Source organism: Brienomyrus brachyistius, chromosome 2, assembly GCF_023856365.1.
Source record: "Brienomyrus brachyistius isolate T26 chromosome 2, BBRACH_0.4, whole genome shotgun sequence".
In the NCBI taxonomy this organism is placed as follows: Eukaryota; Metazoa; Chordata; class Actinopteri; order Osteoglossiformes; family Mormyridae; genus Brienomyrus; species Brienomyrus brachyistius.
Genome location: NC_064534.1, coordinates 12,359,178 through 12,376,251, shown reverse-complemented (window position 1 = coordinate 12,376,251; position 17,074 = coordinate 12,359,178). Strand labels below are relative to the sequence as shown.

Genomic DNA, 17,074 nt, shown 5'->3' with positions numbered 1-17,074 from the left:
TCAGAAGATATATCAAGTGGTTCATGAAGCTTCATTTGGCCAACACTAATTATAAGCCTTGGCTCTTAAGCACTGTCCTACCTGCTGTAGGGCCTCCTGTGGGTAGCCATCCTCATGCCTTCCCAGCTGCCAGGTGCATTCTGCCCAGTCACTTAATGGTACAGTATCCAGCTGTACAACTAAATAACTTATAACAGATGCAATAAAGACCCGAACCCCCAGTCAGGGAGTAACATAAACGACTACAGTTCTATTGTTCTGCAAGTAGTTTATTGTTGTAAATACTGTTACAAACATTCCAGCCTTGGGGAAGGAATGCAGCTTTATAACTGTAACGCCACAGAAAAAGCTAGCAAATAAATAAACATTGCTGTTGCTTTACAGAGAGTTTGACATACTGACAAACAAGAGTTAAGATTAATTACATTCAAAACAAGTGCATTTTATAAACACTAGACTATGTGAAACCCACAGCCATTATTTACTCAAGTGTCTTTCAATGCCTTTCTTTTATACAAAGGACATCTTTGTTGCATTTTAGTACTCCTCTACATTGCCCAGACTAGGTGCACGCATTTGACACATGGGTGTCTTGAGTTCAAAACGTTTCTTTTCCACTACTATTCAATTTATTTTTATAAAGCTCTTTTCACAACAGTCGCCCCAAGGTACATTAATTTCACAATCATCATCTGTTGCTAAAGTACCACTGAACCCGACACATGTTAAGAGTTACATGAAACATGTCTGTCAAAATCTGTATTCGGTAGTGTCTGGTTAAAAGACCAATCTATATATCAACAAAATTTCCAGAGTCTGGCTCACAAAGGATCCACAAGAATTATACACTATTATGTTTTGCAGCTGGTTTTGGTTAAACGCTACGTAATTTTTAATTGGGGGGGGGGGGGGGGGAAATCACATTTCATGAAAACCGTAAGCAAGAATGATGAAGCTGATGAATCCCTATGCCATGCGACACAAAGTGGTCTCTTGTCATTCTCGTTTTGTCCAAAAAATATATATATAGTAACGATAAGGCCAACATGATTGCGTAGGATAACCTTGACGCTAATAAGGCGGGGGACTGGAAAAGATGCACACAGACCAGGTGATGGAAAGGAAGTTGGTGTATAACTGCAGCTTGACCATCCAAATACATTGCACCCCTTTGTAAACATTAATCCAAAGCACAGACCTGCTATTTCGGGCTGCAGTTCATCAGAGTTCATGACCCGTCTAAAGGAGAGCTGAGGTAATGTCCAGTACTTGACCAAGGCCATGGGACAGATTCATATTTTCTGCATGCATGTTATTGTAAAAATTAAGAAAAACATTACCAGTTACCTCCATATTTATATGATGCTTGATATGTAAACCAATTACATTTTACATGTAAATCAAAGTATTTTAAAGTATGACCTAAATGTTATACAATCCTTGCTTGCCTTCCAGCTTGACTAATAAATTATTTTTTAAATCACGATACCAACATGCCACAGCTATCAAGCCTGAAATATTTCACACCATCAAATTCAAATGATTTTTTTCAGTTACTCATTTATCATAATATATATACAGAAACCAGCCGAGGGAGAACTAAGCACATAGACATGATTACAATCAGTCAGTATCAGAGGGTTTAAACTAACTACCTCTGGAAGTTGAATTTCCACAACATAATTCTCCAGCTACTCGAAAGGATCATGTAGGGCATGTTACCTGGGCCAAAGTGTCATAAAACTCAAACAAGAGTACAACATTACATCATGGCCTGAATGAATTTCTGCTGCTATAAGGTGTTCAACAAATTAAATCACTGAATCCATCCAGATAACTGGACATTCATATAAATATGTATTTTCTTAATTCCTGTACAGATTTAAGTAACCTAATTTACAATCCAATCTCAATCCTAAAATGCATCATTTGAATGTTAACTGTCACCACCACCACCACCCCCCCCCCCCACCACCACATATGAACGTTTCAAACAGAATGGTTTCCCTGAGAAAAAAATAATTACCTTTCTTTAGATATTAGAGATTTCATAAAATTAAATTATCGAAGGTCAAAGTGCTCCTTGTTTTAAGACTGGAAATTCCCTGTACTTATTGCACTTTTAAAGAAAAGATCTAATTGGGGTCTTTGAGTCACCATGGTAAATGTTAACAAACCATAATGAAGTGTTGATGAAAGGGTACTTTTCAAATAACCTTAACAAGTGCTCTTGCAGCACTAAAATGATCCAGTCTTTTCTGTGACATGTTTGCAGTTGAAAGGATGTTTAGCTTTTTCTGTAGTTACACTGCAACTTAGTTACTCTCTATTTACAGTGTACCTGCTATGCACTCGGTACAAGCATGGCAGACCTCACAAGCTATAAAGGAACTGTTTTCATATGCCTTTCTCATGCCCAAATGTGCAAGTCTTTAAAATTCTGTTTGTGCTGTTGTTTGCAGGGACATCAACTAATATAACAAACAAAACTCAGCATCTCTTGGAGTTAAGTCACAAAAACAAAGACTACAGTGATTCTGTGTATCGACCCGTCTCTAGAGCAACAACCATGGTTACTAAACTATGAAGCCAAAATAAACTATGCTTTAGTTTACATCATTTTAACACACCTTTTACTGTCAGAAAAAAAGAAAATGTGAGATGTCCCACTGGATAACAGTAAATCCTAAACAGCATTCCTTATATAAATGTGCTTTTGGAAACTTTCAGGAATTTCTCCGAAGCATTTACTTTGGTCCAGTTTCCTAGTTAGCGTCCAAAGATAAGGGATTCCCTTTAAAGTTTGAGCAAAATGAAATGCATAAGGAATGCTTGTTAACTCTCAGCTCCACCGAAGAAAACACTCCCATCTTATGGTTCTTGACAGATTTACCACCATAAGGAAGAAAGTAACTAAAGTGTAACCCCGCTACCCTGCGATGTTCTCACCAGGATGATAGCGCAGATTCAAATTCTTCCAAATACTTTTTTTGTTTTTTTCTCAAAGAGAAAATATGTTCAAGGCTACTTAAACTAAACGGCGGCAGTGAAATTCTTTAAAAAAAAAAAAATAAAAAAATGTTTAAGAAAAAAGCTGGTGACAAAATGATAAATGTAGAAATACACACACACACACACACACACACACACATGTATACACAAAAGTAAAGGAGTATGGGGACATGTGACAGACACAGAGACGCAGCACTGTACACCAGAGTACTACAGCCTCTGGGCGCAATGGGGGATTCCTGGGATGGGGGGGGGTGTTTTGTGGATTTGAGGTCAGAAGTCGGGATTCCGGTCAACTTCAGATGTAAACAGGCTGCTCCTGGGCAGTCAGCAAGCGGTACATGGCAGCCGGCATGGTCTTCATGTGGATCTACAGGAAGGCAAGAATGAGTGCTTCAGACCTGTAGTTAAACAAAATTACTTCTTAGAACGCTTTCAAAGCGTCGAGGTGCAAAACAGCTCACCTCCCCGACTGCATTGGACAGGATGTGCACAATCTTCTCATGGGGTGTGGCCACCACACTCTGGCCGTTGATCTCAATGATGCGGTGGCCGACGCGGACCCCGCCGCGCTCCGCGATCCCGCCCCGCATCAAACTGCAGATCTTCAGGGGAAGACCAGATGAGTGAATCAATCACCAAGACTTATCAAATCTGCCATGACGTAACCATAAGTTACAAAAAAAACGGGTTTGTGATTTCTGGCCAAGTTCTTGAGTTGCAGTAGTGAGAAGTTCCTAACGTGAAGCTCAACGTCACAAGAGATACTCACAATGCCGTTCTGTACGCTGAAGCCCAACTGGTACCTCAGATCTGGCCTCCTGATGAGAACAGTGGTAACGGGCGGGCATCTAACAATGTTCAGCTTTATCCGAGACTGATTCTTTAGTCCCTGGAGGAAAGAGGGGGGAGTCAGAGAAACCATTAAACCTTGGCTGACTTATCACATCTCTGCTCTGAACTGGAGAGAAGTGAAGTGCTTTGGAGCGAATCAACGGAGCAGCCAGATGAAGGTTCGCCATTAGACTGATCTCAGTGTTGTTCTTCTGGTGTTATTTTGTTGATGTTATTATTGTCTTACCCATTTACACTGATGAATCTATTAAAATAATTCAGCTTAAGTATCTTGCTTAACAAAAGGAGCTTGCGTTTCTCATTACCTTAATAATGCTCTGGCAGGTAGAGAGGGGCAGTCCCACCAGGCTCGTCCCATTTATGGACATGATCTGGTCTCCAATATTGATCCTGCCGGACTTCTCAGCTGGGCCAGCGTGCATCATGCTGGCGATGATGACGGTGGGAAGGATGGAGCCCCATCCTGACTCAACAATGACCACCCCTAGAATGTCCCCCTTCTGCTTCTCTATGTAAACCTAATGGGCAACAAGAAGTCAAACTCTTAAAATGCATGCAGGGATTGTCTATTCACTGATCAGATGGACTCTCATAATTTCGACAGCCAAAAGCCTTGGAGACTCGAGAAAGGAAAATAACCACCCGACACACAAATATTAAAACGATTGTGTATTTATGACACAGTGTATCAGAAATGTGTCTTTCTCAGCTGACATATCAGATGATTACCATGTTTTTAGCATATGCTATGATCTTGCCATATGGTAAAGACAAGCAAATCATTAGCTACCATGCAAATAAGAGAAGAAAGGTCTGTCCCAAACATGGCTACACGTGACCTGGTCTGCCCCAGTCAAACACACTCACATCTTTGCAGTTCTCAGATTTGGAGAAGTGGATGAGGTCATCGTTGTACATGTCCTGCGTGTTGAGAAGGTCGCTGTACTCCTTCTGGCTCAGGTCCTCGGGGTTGATGCCGTTGGCGCGCAGGAACTCTTGGTAGGCCACGCTGAAGGCCTGCCCTATGGATTGGGCTATGAGCTGTGCCTGGTAGGGGGTAGGGTACGCATAGGGAGATCAATGATGGGGAGACCTTCCATCAGCTTGGCCGCTACATTGTGAGCACTGATGCTTCAAGAAGCATTCAGAAAATAATGCTCTATTTCACAAGCTGCCCGCGCAGCAAATAGACTCCACAATTGCAGTTGACTAAACTTATTCTACTTAAAAACGAGAGTGCAATAAATTCCACTCTCAGATGGTTTCTTACATGCAAATAAAAAATTCCCAACCTCCAATAAATAATCAAAAAAACAAAAAAACGTTACTGTTATTTTTGTATAACGTAGTATTGGTGCATAGGGCTGTTAGTGCATATCTCCAGGACTGGACGGCCAGAAATGTGCATGGAGTTTGCATGCTCCCCCTGTTATTTCCCACAGTCCAAAGACAGTTCGCTAACTGGCACCATGTACGGCCTGCAGTGTGCGAGTAGGGGCATGTGTCTGCAGGGGCCTGGCTTCCTGGCCAGGGTTTCGTCCAGCTCTGTTCCCTGTGCTGCCCCAGACAGGCTCCAGATGACCTTAACCAGTATAAGTGCTCAGAGGACGGATGAATATGAAATAAACATTTTAAGCAGTAATATCCAGTCATTACTTTCTGACACCCTGTTATAAACGTAAAGAGAATAAAGAGCAAAATGGCTAATACTCTGTGTCACATTGATGCAGTACCGAGTTTTTGATTCAGTACCTAATTCACAAAAATGTCCCGTCCTCTCATACTGGAATTCCGCATTTTAATAAACATCCTTCACCGGCAGTTTGACTAAACATCTGGTAGCAAAGAGTGATGTAAATGTCATGGACGCGGCTCCCGGTTGGGCCGTTCCATGTGCCTTTGAATGGGTCGCTCTCAGCAACACCTATGCCTACAACGCTCCTGTTATGAACTGCTTCCGATGATTTGCTTGAATTCATTTTGTTGATGCGGGAAGGTATGCAGCACTCATACCATTTCGCCCAAACACTTGTTTCATAACAAAGCTGAACAAAAAATTCAACAAAAGGTTGAAGTTGCAGTAGCTGTTGAAATATTCACTACAGGACCGGTGACCCAAACCGCTGCCTTAACCTGAAGTGCTTGCTCTTCTGAGCTCATGATTCATTAGGAAATTAATGACAATTACCTTTTTAGATAGTCCTCCCCCCTTAAGAAGGCTTGTAGGTAGAGCAGTGTTTGAGCCCCTGGTCATTATTGATACAGCTGGGATTCTTGGCCTAATAATTATAACTCTGGGCTGAAGATCTGACTGAATGAACATAAATATCTCAGAAATTGCTCAGAATGGCTCTTCTAGTATCTGTCAGGGCTGTTCCTGAACAGGTCTATTATGTCAGCAGTAAATGGAACCGGTGGAGAGCAGCAGACTAATTGTACAAGATCTCAGAAAGGCCTTCAGCCGTGGGAACACACTTCATTGAAGTTAAAATGGCCTCGTTATTTTAAAGCTTCAGGAATGTTCATGAAAACAGCACATCTTTATATATAATGCAATATTAAATATCTAACGTGGTGCAGCTACGTGTATTAATGCAGTCTGAGTCTGGCTTATGCTATTAACAATAGCAGGAGAACATTAACACAGCACAATAGACGTAAAGCAGAATAATGAAAATGCTCTGCAAATTATATGAATGCCTGTAAACCATCGTTCTGACAGCGTGATGAGGGAACACCATTATAGATGGGATAAGGCAATAATGCTACAAAGCAGCAGATAGAGGGAAAAAGGAAAGGAGGAGAAAGAAGAGAAAGCAAAGGCAGAAACAAGGGGGAATTTGGTACGGCTGCTTACATCCTCTGACTCAAAGACGTGGCAGATCATCTTGTACTGACGCTTCTCATCCTGGGCAGGGTCTGCAGCCTCCAGGGGCTCCTGCGAGTTGGAGCGGGGCATTCTCCTCCGGGCCATCAGAACCACAATGTTCCCGATGTCTGCTATGTATGAGATGGTCCTCAGGGGGTGGTCCATCATGGTCTCCTGATCAAAGGATGAAGGGATGGGTTCAAGAAGGCCCGAAATCCCCGAAGGCTCATTTTTATAAAATATTATATTTAAAGGAGAAAAAACTACTTGGATCTACAAGATCCAAGAGAAAGTACTGTTTTGAGGTTTTCCGATTATGTGTCCCACCAAGAAATTCCTAAGGTCAGTCTGCGACCTCTGAGACTTCAATAAAGAATTTTGGTTGGAAAAAATCTATTTCTTACAAACACAATTATGGATGACATTTCTCTGGCATCCAGGGAAGTATGCAGTAATATTTAAGAAAGTAATTTGTTTTCCAGAATTAGTGTTCCTTAATGGAGCACTTCCTAATTTTATGAATATTTTTTTCTCCACATTAAACAAAAACTTAATTACTAGAAAGACCGTAACAGCAGATTTCACAAGACTTATTTTACACGAGGTGCTGTGTAATTGGTTAAATTTATTTCAGCTTGAAAGAGAATGTGAGATAAAGCAGGATAGGAAGGGGGGGGGGGAACCTTAAGACACAAACAGCACAGCCGTGAGAGGAGAAGAAGGTATAAGGAATGGGGTGAAAAACAGGAACGAAAGGGGGGTGCTGGAGAGACTGGTGGGGCAGAATAAAATAGCTAATTATAATGTTATTTATGTTATTTGACATACGGCTGATGCGATTTTAGAAGATGAGATGCACAATCCTTTGTGAATATTCACTCATTAGGATGGCTGAGAACTGCAGGAAAAAACCTCAAACCAAACTAATATTTAAAAATTAAGCACCATGATTAGCAATGACACAGGATCTGCTTGAAACACACTGGTCGACAGTCTTTTAGTACCTAGAACATCTCTGTCATGCTGACACAAACCACAATGAATAATTCAGCAGCCTTCCTGTGGTGACAGCAACCTCAATTATTTACATGACACTGAACTAATTCTGCATGGCCAGGCACCAGACTGAATCAAATGCAACGTCTGTATATTCATATTATAGGGCATTTTTACAAATGGCGTTAATGTTAAGGTCATAAAGCGATATTATTTCTTCAATCACATTAACACATACGGTACTATGATACCCAAAGGAGAGAACAGTACGATCAGTGATGTTTTAACGAAGACCTATGATATTCCTTTCTGGATGCAAACAACATGAGTTTAGGTTGCGACATTGTACAAAATCCCAAAATTCAGAGCTAAAATCAAACCATTCAAAGCAGCATCTCATGGGGAAGCTGGTGTTACCTGGATTATTTTAAAACGCAGGTATACGTACATAAAAAATATTACAATTTCCGGTATTCCTTTTATTCTGTTGAGGGCTTATGCCTTAATAACTTAAAATTAACACCCATTTCTGCTCATTTTGTGCTTTGCGCCTTTTTGCACTTGCGGTAGACATGTTCCCATAGGGAGGAATATAGCTACAATATACCTGTGAGTCAGCATTCAGAACTTTAATCCTCTGGGTAGAGATGAAGAGGTCCACCTCTGTCATTGGCTGGGCCTCGCCTTCTGGAGCCTGAGGAATGAATGGGAACAGTCTCTCAGTCAAAGCCAGGGGAAGCATCATTGTGTTAGAAAAGACCTGCTTCACATCCAGTCCTGAAGTCAAGGGTCAGAGGTCAAAGCAACATGCCACGATGTTAGGACCAGAGAACACAGCCTGAGTTACTGTGAAGGGTTTCTTCTTCTGTTTTTGCATATTAAGTGGCATGAGCAAATTTCAAAAATTTATCAGGGTGAACAGTGGGGGGAAAAAAGTATCACAGATCCAAAAATATGCCTTAAATTACAGAAGAGCCCCAAATGCCAGTCAATGTGACTGATGTCAAGTTCTTTCCCTTCAACGAAGCTCTGGCAATCAGTGCAGGTTAGTGCTGCTTCAGAAGGCTGTAAACGGGCTTCGGACTGAGCAAAGTAGGTACATGTTGCTTCAGAAGGTTATAAATGGGCTTCAGACTGAGCGAGTGTAGGTTAGTGCTGCTTCAGAAGGCTATAAACGGGCTTCAGACTGAGCGAGTATAGGTTAGTGCTGCTTCAGAAGGCTATAAACGGGCTTCAGACTGAGCGAGTATAGGTTAGTGCTGCTTCAGAAGGCTATAAACGGGCTTCAGACTGAGCGAGTATAGGTTAGTGCTGCTTCAGAAGGCTATAAACAGACTCAGTTACACTAGAGGCATCATCTTGCACCACTACGTTGCCTAATGTACCGCCTTTCTGTCAAGACGTGATGCAAAAGAAAGGAAAAAAAAAAGATTAAAAAAAAAACAAAAAAGCTTCGAAATATGCACACAAACGACATCAACAGCACTTAACAGACAGGCACAGCGCAGTGCATCACTCCGGCACCATCATTTTCTGCATCCAGCAACAACTCACTGCCGACATGCTGTGAAAGGTCCTTACTGGGGTACGTGTTCCTCTTTGCTTACAGCTTAATGAGGACGAGAAAGTGGTGTGTAATGAAGAATGGAAAAAAGAAACCAAATGTTTGCGGTCATGGGCGAATAAGTGTTACTTGGTTGCCGGATCCAGAAAATGCACCAAGAAAAAAAAGGAACAGAAAAGGAGGCACAGATTTAAAGAAACAGGCAAAAATAATACCAAACCAGTGAAGAATTACTGCACCTTCTTCCTGTTTTTGGCTAATTTCTGGGCCGTCTGCTTAGCATGGAACAAACAGAGACAGCAGAATGGTTAGAGCAGCACTGGGAAGACAGGGTCAGGCAGGAGGGTTGGGGGTCAGGTGGAAGGTAATTACACAAGTGATAAGTTATCCGCAGAGGCGGTTACAGTTTATGGTGTTTGAGGTGCCGGCGGGGGTGGAGGGGGTGGGGGGGGAGGGGGTGGGGGGGGGAGGGGTCACACAAGACCATAGCACAAGAAATGTACACGTTGAGGAACAGGTGTGTGTGTGTGTGTGTGAATCTGTAAGGCTGGGAATATTATTTTAAAGCCAAAGGCTTCTACCGAGACCAATGAAAGAGAAAGAAGTGATCATGGTGCATAATATCACCATAGTGACCCTTTATTTATAACAAGCCAGAAGCTCAGAGGCTCAATGTGTTGTTGTGGTCCTGTGCATTCATCCTGAGTGTTGATCCTGAGTGCTCATCCTGAGTGTTGATCCTGAGTGCTCATCCTGAGTGTTGATCCTGAGTGCTCATGCTGAGTGTTGATCCCCGGTGTTGATCCCGAGTGTTGATCCCGAGTGCTTATCCTATGCTAGCAGTCAATGGTCTTCATTTAATTGCTTAACCACCAGGTGGCTCACTTGCTTTGTGAATGATTATGTATGTCATTGCATTTGATTGTAGCAGAGGATTAGTCACCTCAGACACCCCAGTCACTGCATTATGGTTTAGTATATGTATTTTTTGCTTGTATAACAAAAATTGAAGCTGAAATGCAGCTTGAACACATAAATAAGGTTGAGTATAGCGCTATGCTAAAATATATGTTTAAAAATGCGGGTCAATTTTCAACGTCAGATCTAAGATAATAAAGATCCTCTGACTTTGTTAATAAAAATAGAAATTTAGTGCGTATACTGAGTAAAGAAAGTAGACAACCTGTAGTTTCACATCTCAGGATGGCAATTGTTGATGGCCTCATTAACTCATATACAAAACATACTGAAAACTACAGCATCACAATGTAAAAATAGAAACAATTTAACCTGCATAATGTTTCTTTGGCTGTTACTTGTGTTATCATTGTAAGCCTTGCTCTATGCACGTTATCCATTTGCCATTCATGCAGCTATATACAACAGTGGTTTAATATAATATGTCTCAGCAGTGAAAACACTTTTCCACTATTTTAGAGGTCTGTGTTGCTACAAAGAATGTGAATTATCTAGATGCCGGCATAGCTACAGCTTTCTGAGTATCGAAACATCTGAATGCAAATTACGATATCCAGCCCAATAGCTATGACATCGTTAACCATATTTCAGTCACACTGTAGGGAATTTTATGCATCTTGTGGGTGAAAGGGAGATAAACACACAGTTCAAAATAACCAGTCAGTGCAACATTCCGGAGTGTCTGATTTCAATGTTCTGTTTTCTGGAGGGTTTCCTGACGTACCATAAATAAAAGGGACCGAAAAATTGAATCAAAATTGAAAACAAGAACTTCGATGATGCCTTGTCAAAACAAACGGTCAAAGAAATCTTTGGCTTGTTACTTTTTTTTTTCACATGAAAAAAATACAAGTTCAGTGGGCGGTTAAGACAAGAGACAGACTGGCACTGATGGGCAGGAAAGCCCAGCTCAGCTGGCATGAAATGAGAAACGAAAGTCTCTAACACTCAAGCATCAGAATAGCCCATTCACTGGTAACGCTACATCTTTGAAATTCTTGAAGGCAAATATTCCCGAACAGCTTATTTTCAAGGACGGGTAAACATACAAAGCTGCATCGACAGTCATATGGTCTATTTGTTATTCATATATTTCAGTGGACTGGCATCCTGTCTAGGTTGTACCCCAGACCTGCGCCTAATGCTACCTGGGATAGGCTACAGACCACCTCTCCACCCTGACCAGGGCAACCGGCTAGAAAATGGACGAATGGGATATTTGACAAGTCTTATCACTGCTTAGACATGAATCACTTTGTATAAGGGCAAGACCATCGTAATGACAGGCTTCCGATAAACACAGAAGTGCTTCATGAGATCGACTCGGCATTTATGCTGCCCTTTAGCGACCCTGGAGCATGCATCAGCTGTTTGCGGTAATAAGTGTTTTCATGTTCAAAGTCAAGCACCATGTTAAAAAATATATATATGTTAAAACCTCTTCTCTCACGACACTAAATTGTAAAAATGATACCACAACGTAGAAATCCTAGCGGCACTATACTCTCTATGGCCAGAACATTTTAATTAAAGGAGAAACATACAAATGTACTTCTTTCTTGTTTTAAAGATTATTAATCATTATGTGTGCATTAGAAGTACGATTCCAATCTCCAGTAAAGTGGAGTGAAGAACCAAGGTGTCAGAAAATGTGGTCCAAAGCACCCTAATATATCACAAAGTGACCCCCTCCACCTCCACACCCACCCCACCCGCCCGCCCGCCTCTGGCTACAATCCCCTGCACCTCCTCTGATGATGATGGTAAATGATTAATTGTCTATAGCCGCATACGTAGTGCCAGCCAGACGAATCACAGTCGTAAGTCTATGTACAATTATAATGCTAATTAACTTTGCTTAAAATTCCATATGTAGAACACGATTTAAAATGAACGGAAAATAAACAGAATGTTTAATCATTGGGGGGAGAAAGTACTTTTTGGCCCGTAATTGAGAAAATAATGTCTTCTGGTGCGAACGTGCATGCCAAGTAATACTAACCGCCTATAAGCAGATCAACGTGCTCCAAGCACTGCACTGTATGTTAGTCACTGCAGTTTGCTGCGCACTGCCTTGTTCTTTGACCCCACAGCCATGCATTTGAAAACCTATAATGCACTGCTTGAGTGTATTAACCTTTACTTAGTCTACACACATTTCCTTCTAGCCCCTACCCAACCCCCCAAACAAATTATATATTAATATATGTTGAATAGATCAAAAATAGAATCAAACCACTAAGTAAACGCGAAGAAACCCCGAGTAACCGGTGCGGTATGTTAACAAACCATTAAGTCTCCATATGTCGGACGCGCACGCGCTCAGTCGGCCATCTTGTTCTGGGTATGGGAAGGAGGGTGACGGAGGAGCTGCGCGGAGAGCTCCTGAGGGCGGAGCCTCACCTTGATGCGGCTGACAGCCTCCTGTGCCTGCATCATGCGCACGTTCTTGGAGGGGGTCTTGTCTGACAGCAGCTGGGTGGAGCCCAGGTAGTTGGCTGCGAAGATGATGCCATCGATAAGGTCCTCCGGGTCACAGGGCCCAGGTACTGCGTGACAAAATACGAAAGTAATAATGACAATGACATGCAGAAGCAGGAGGAGCAGAAGCAGATATCACACATCAAAAGTGACATCCACAGGGGCGATTCTAGGACTTCATTTTTAACTGGGGGACATAAGAGGGGCTATAATTCATACAGAGGGGCCGACCTTATCATCAGCCAGTGACATGTTCTGAATCAGTGCGTGACAAGCTTTCAGCCCCTGGAGACCCACTCGGAACTGCAAGAGCCGTATGCCTGAGTGAGGTATCTCTCTTTTTGACTGCTGATAAGAGCCTTGAACTTGTGCAACAATATCAAAACTGTACATAATGCACATGGTGGGCAATTTTAAAGTGAACTTTCAACAGGCCCCAGCTGGGATTTGTGATTTCGACTAAAAAACCATCACGGTAGGTATCATAAATTGCTGCTTTGCTGCGCACCAATAAGCAGGCGACATCCTATGCAATCAAAAATTTGCTCCCCGGCTCTTACTACAAGCAGCTTCAATTACACAACAAATAGCTGCTGTTCGGTGCAATAAATGGGCTTCAAGCATTAAAGGCCCCGGGAGAAAAGAAAAAGAAAGGTTTGCTGTTGAAAAACCAATTAGTGGTGTGTGTGTGTGTGTGTGTGTGTGTGTGTGTGTGTGCGCAAGAGAGAGAAAGAGAGGTCCTAATTTCTAAAAGGTCACAGAGCATGACGGCCTGCCTGGCAGAAAATTACAAGTTTGAAAATGACCTGTGTTGCTTTCTTGCAAACCATTACGAACGTGTATGATTGTATGGTCAAGGTAGGGAAGCCTTGGAGACCTCACACGAACACAGACACCCTACCCGGGAAACTTTAATGTCAGGGATCACTCTCTAAGCCCGTCAACCTGCCATGGCAGACAAATAACTCGCTTCTAGCTAGAGAGGACGTCATTAAACGGAGTGACGTGGTAATGGCGGTTTGGCGGAGAAGGCCCAACTGAATTAAACTACCGCTGGAATTCAGGAAGGTGACGTGTGGGTGTTTGGTGACACACGTTAAGTCATACTCTCAAGCTAACGGCGATACGTAGCCTTTACTTAAAATCCATCATCTCCTGCATTCTATAATTATACAACGATTTCTCAAACGTGTATATCGTCAGTCTCCTGGCTCACTGACCGCTTGTCGTCATTGTTCGCTTTGGTCTGGCTCGCGACACTCACCTTCCACGTAGGTTGGGAACGAAGCAAGGCTCTTCCTGGACTGCGAACACACAACAAAAGACTCAGGATAAGGACAGCTTACAAAAACACGAAATCATCTTCTCACACAAAAAGCAAAAGTTAGCCAGGCTTTGTTTCCGACTCGGCATTCACATCAAGAATATGGCTACTACCGTTCCTTCATACAATACATGGTAGGTGGTAAGCATGGGCTGTTAAAAGTAGAAGAAGTTGCATAAGTGTCTTAATTGAGGTAGCTCTGAGTTTAACACTCCTTCCCCCCCAGCTGTTTCCAGAGCCACTGCGGACTGCACCTCCTTGCCGGCTGGAGGAGACGAGTCAAAGCTGTCGCTCCTTTCTGGCAGCATTGGATGCCTGCTGGAGGACCCTGCCCCCTGCGGAGAGGTGGACCCTGAACTGGGGGACTGAGGAGACAAAAACGAGAAAAAGTTACCGCAGCTCCGGAGGAAGCAGGGGGGGAGAGTGACTCATCTCTCCAAAGCAAAGGCGATATCAGACCAAAGGCTGACGACTGCTGCCACATGACTTCGGTCACGATGACCAAGGAGTATGAAACAGATACTACGACTGAAACTGTACTTCTTCTGTCAGACAGCAGTCCACCAGCCCAGCCTCGGCAAGTGTGAGTGTGCACCTCCGCGGCGGAAAGAGGAGAGGAGGTCAGGCGACAGCGGACATGCATCTCCTCGGGTACGACATGGGGGACAGAGCCCTCACTCCCCTCCTTTGCTGGGACTGAATTTCCTGCCCTCTGTCCTAGGTTGGCCAAAACCTAAAACCTCAAACTGTTGTGAAGTCAACCATTTTGGAATTTTAAATAGATCTAATCCATACATCATGGGTTTTTTTTGTTTTAAAGAACGATTAAACTATATAAAAAAATATAACATTGCATATTATATATATATATATATATATATATATATATATATATATATATATATATATATATATATATATATATATGCTTGCTTGTTTTTGTTATATATTATGCCAAAGTGACTAGTAAGCTCAGTGAACAACACAGACTAAACATTTTCCTGTCTACAAATCCCCAGCCTCCACTAACTCTTGGTTAAGCGAGTTTCAATGGACGACGATGTCAGGAAACGGCACACGACCGAAAGCAGCACGTCCTCGAACAGGAACGAGCCCAGACCACCTCAAACGCACACAAAGAAAAGCCCGACCCGAACCTCGTCTCCCTGGTGACTTTCCTCCTGGTACATCCAGAAATTCTCCATGGCGCGCTGCAGATCACGAGTCTAACGGCAGTGCAGATCCCAGACTGAAGACCCCGCGATGGAGAGCCGGCCGCACCGTGCTTCTTACTCAGGTTGTACGCACAATGACGGAAACAATGACCTGGAGAGGAACCGGGCTCCGGTGACAGACCACGTGTGAATGGGGAGGGGGGTGCAGGGGCTCCAATTACACCCGGGCCACTCCGTCCGACTGGATGTCACCCTGTTTCATTCCCGTCAGCCCAAACGTGGGTGTTAACCTATGTCACCCTGATGGACTCAGAGCTGAGGCACTCAGTTTCACCAGGTCTAAACCTGCGATTGTCTTATTACTCACACTGTCTCAATCCATGCTAGAGTGAGGAGTGACCATTCATTATAAATCTCAGCAAATCCCATTAGGGACTGAAACTGTAATAGCTTCAGTGTTCATATCATAATGAGACATCTATTTATCCATCCATCCATCCATCCATCCATCCATCCATCTATCCATCCATCCTCAATATTTATTCGCCATTTATAAATCTTTCCATGCATCAAACATATCTAAGTTCTCTTGTGGACACTTCAGTTTATTTATAAGGACTGTATATGCTATACAGTCATACTTCATTTCATTTTCTCATAAAAACAGGAGAATCCAACGCAATTTCATAATCTCTGCTTCTCCTTACGTCTACGGTGATGGAAATCGAAAAACGTTCATAAATTCTACTCTCTAAAAAAAAATCCAATATCGGAAAACAACTGAGCAATTTGAGCAGAGTGAGACAGTTTTAGAAAACCCATTGTTCTCAAGTCACATAATCAGGGTGTCTGATAACAGAAACCATATTTCCTGCTTTATTCCTTTATCTGTACATCTCACACATCTATGAGGTGCTGTGTTTCGTGAACGCACGCCAAGAAACGCTTTTTATTTGCTTGTGCTAACAGAGGCCTGTTTAATTATTTACACCTGATCTTTTCTGCTTCTCCAGCTCACACTGAATAAATCATGCTATGGAAAAAAAACCTGACGTTGAACGATGGAGCCGAAGACGGTGGCGGGATCAGCAGGGGAAATGTGGCGCATGGAAAATCTAGTCTAACATAATGTGGTAAAGACTTATTTCGTACCGTTTTCTACACCACACTACACTGCCCTTTTTTGTTGTGACGTTCGTGTTTCCGGAGCTGCCTGGAACACGGCGAGAGGTGCGACAGTTACCCTCAAGCTGGCTCCCTCGTTTGCCAAATTACCATTTTCTTACTTGACCCCTTCATTCCAGCAAGGAAAATATCAACATTCGAACAAAAAAAAACAAGCGGGAAAATCAGCTCTTGTTGGAAACGAAAGGGCTAATGCCTTCAAGCGCCAACATGTGATTCATGTACGTGTTTACTGAGAATGGTGCCTGGCTTCACCATGAACCAGAGCGCTGATGCATATCTAACACACACCTGACAGGCAATGAATGAATTCCTACTCCCTACCTATGGACCTTCTACATACTATAAATCCTCATTCCCAGACAATGGACTGAGCCATGAAATAGTTCTATCATATATATGTGTGTGTGTGTAGTAGAGTCATATACCGCTTACATATAAAGAGCTGGCTGATAGCTGATACTCTCTTCATGCCCAACAGACTGTAAACTTGGACACAGTCGGTCACATCAAGTCAGCAAAGCAGCCAAATCAGAGTGCAATGGTCTTCAACAATAACGGAGGGATCTGACTGAGGCACACGTGTGCTTTAGAGCGGGTCTGTGTTGTGCTGGATCAATTTCTCTATATTTTAT

General features: G+C 42.6%; 1 protein-coding gene across 7 annotated transcripts in view; it reads right to left on the bottom strand.

Moving 5' to 3' along the window:
• Positions 1-248: 248 nt before the first annotated feature.
• Positions 249-17,074, bottom strand: part of apba1a (amyloid beta (A4) precursor protein-binding, family A, member 1a) — a 57,016-nt gene continuing 40,190 nt past the window's right edge. For 6 of the 7 annotated variants that reach the window (XM_048991909.1, XM_048991886.1, XM_048991927.1 and 3 more), the window contains 11 exons: positions 14,334-14,444; positions 14,020-14,059; positions 12,678-12,823; positions 9,536-9,568; positions 8,340-8,426; positions 6,725-6,910; positions 4,735-4,914; positions 4,173-4,385; positions 3,785-3,904; positions 3,477-3,617; positions 249-3,382 (listed from right to left, as the gene is read on the bottom strand). In XM_048991909.1, coding sequence (XP_048847866.1) covers positions 3,311-3,382; positions 3,477-3,617; positions 3,785-3,904; positions 4,173-4,385; positions 4,735-4,914; positions 6,725-6,910; positions 8,340-8,426; positions 9,536-9,568; positions 12,678-12,823; positions 14,020-14,059; positions 14,334-14,444 — 1,329 coding nt within the window. In that variant the 3' untranslated portion in view covers positions 249-3,310. The remainder of the gene's footprint in view (positions 3,383-3,476; positions 3,618-3,784; positions 3,905-4,172; positions 4,386-4,734; positions 4,915-6,724; positions 6,911-8,339; positions 8,427-9,535; positions 9,569-12,677; positions 12,824-14,019; positions 14,060-14,333; positions 14,445-17,074) is intronic. The other variant, XM_048991936.1, reaches the window with a different exon arrangement.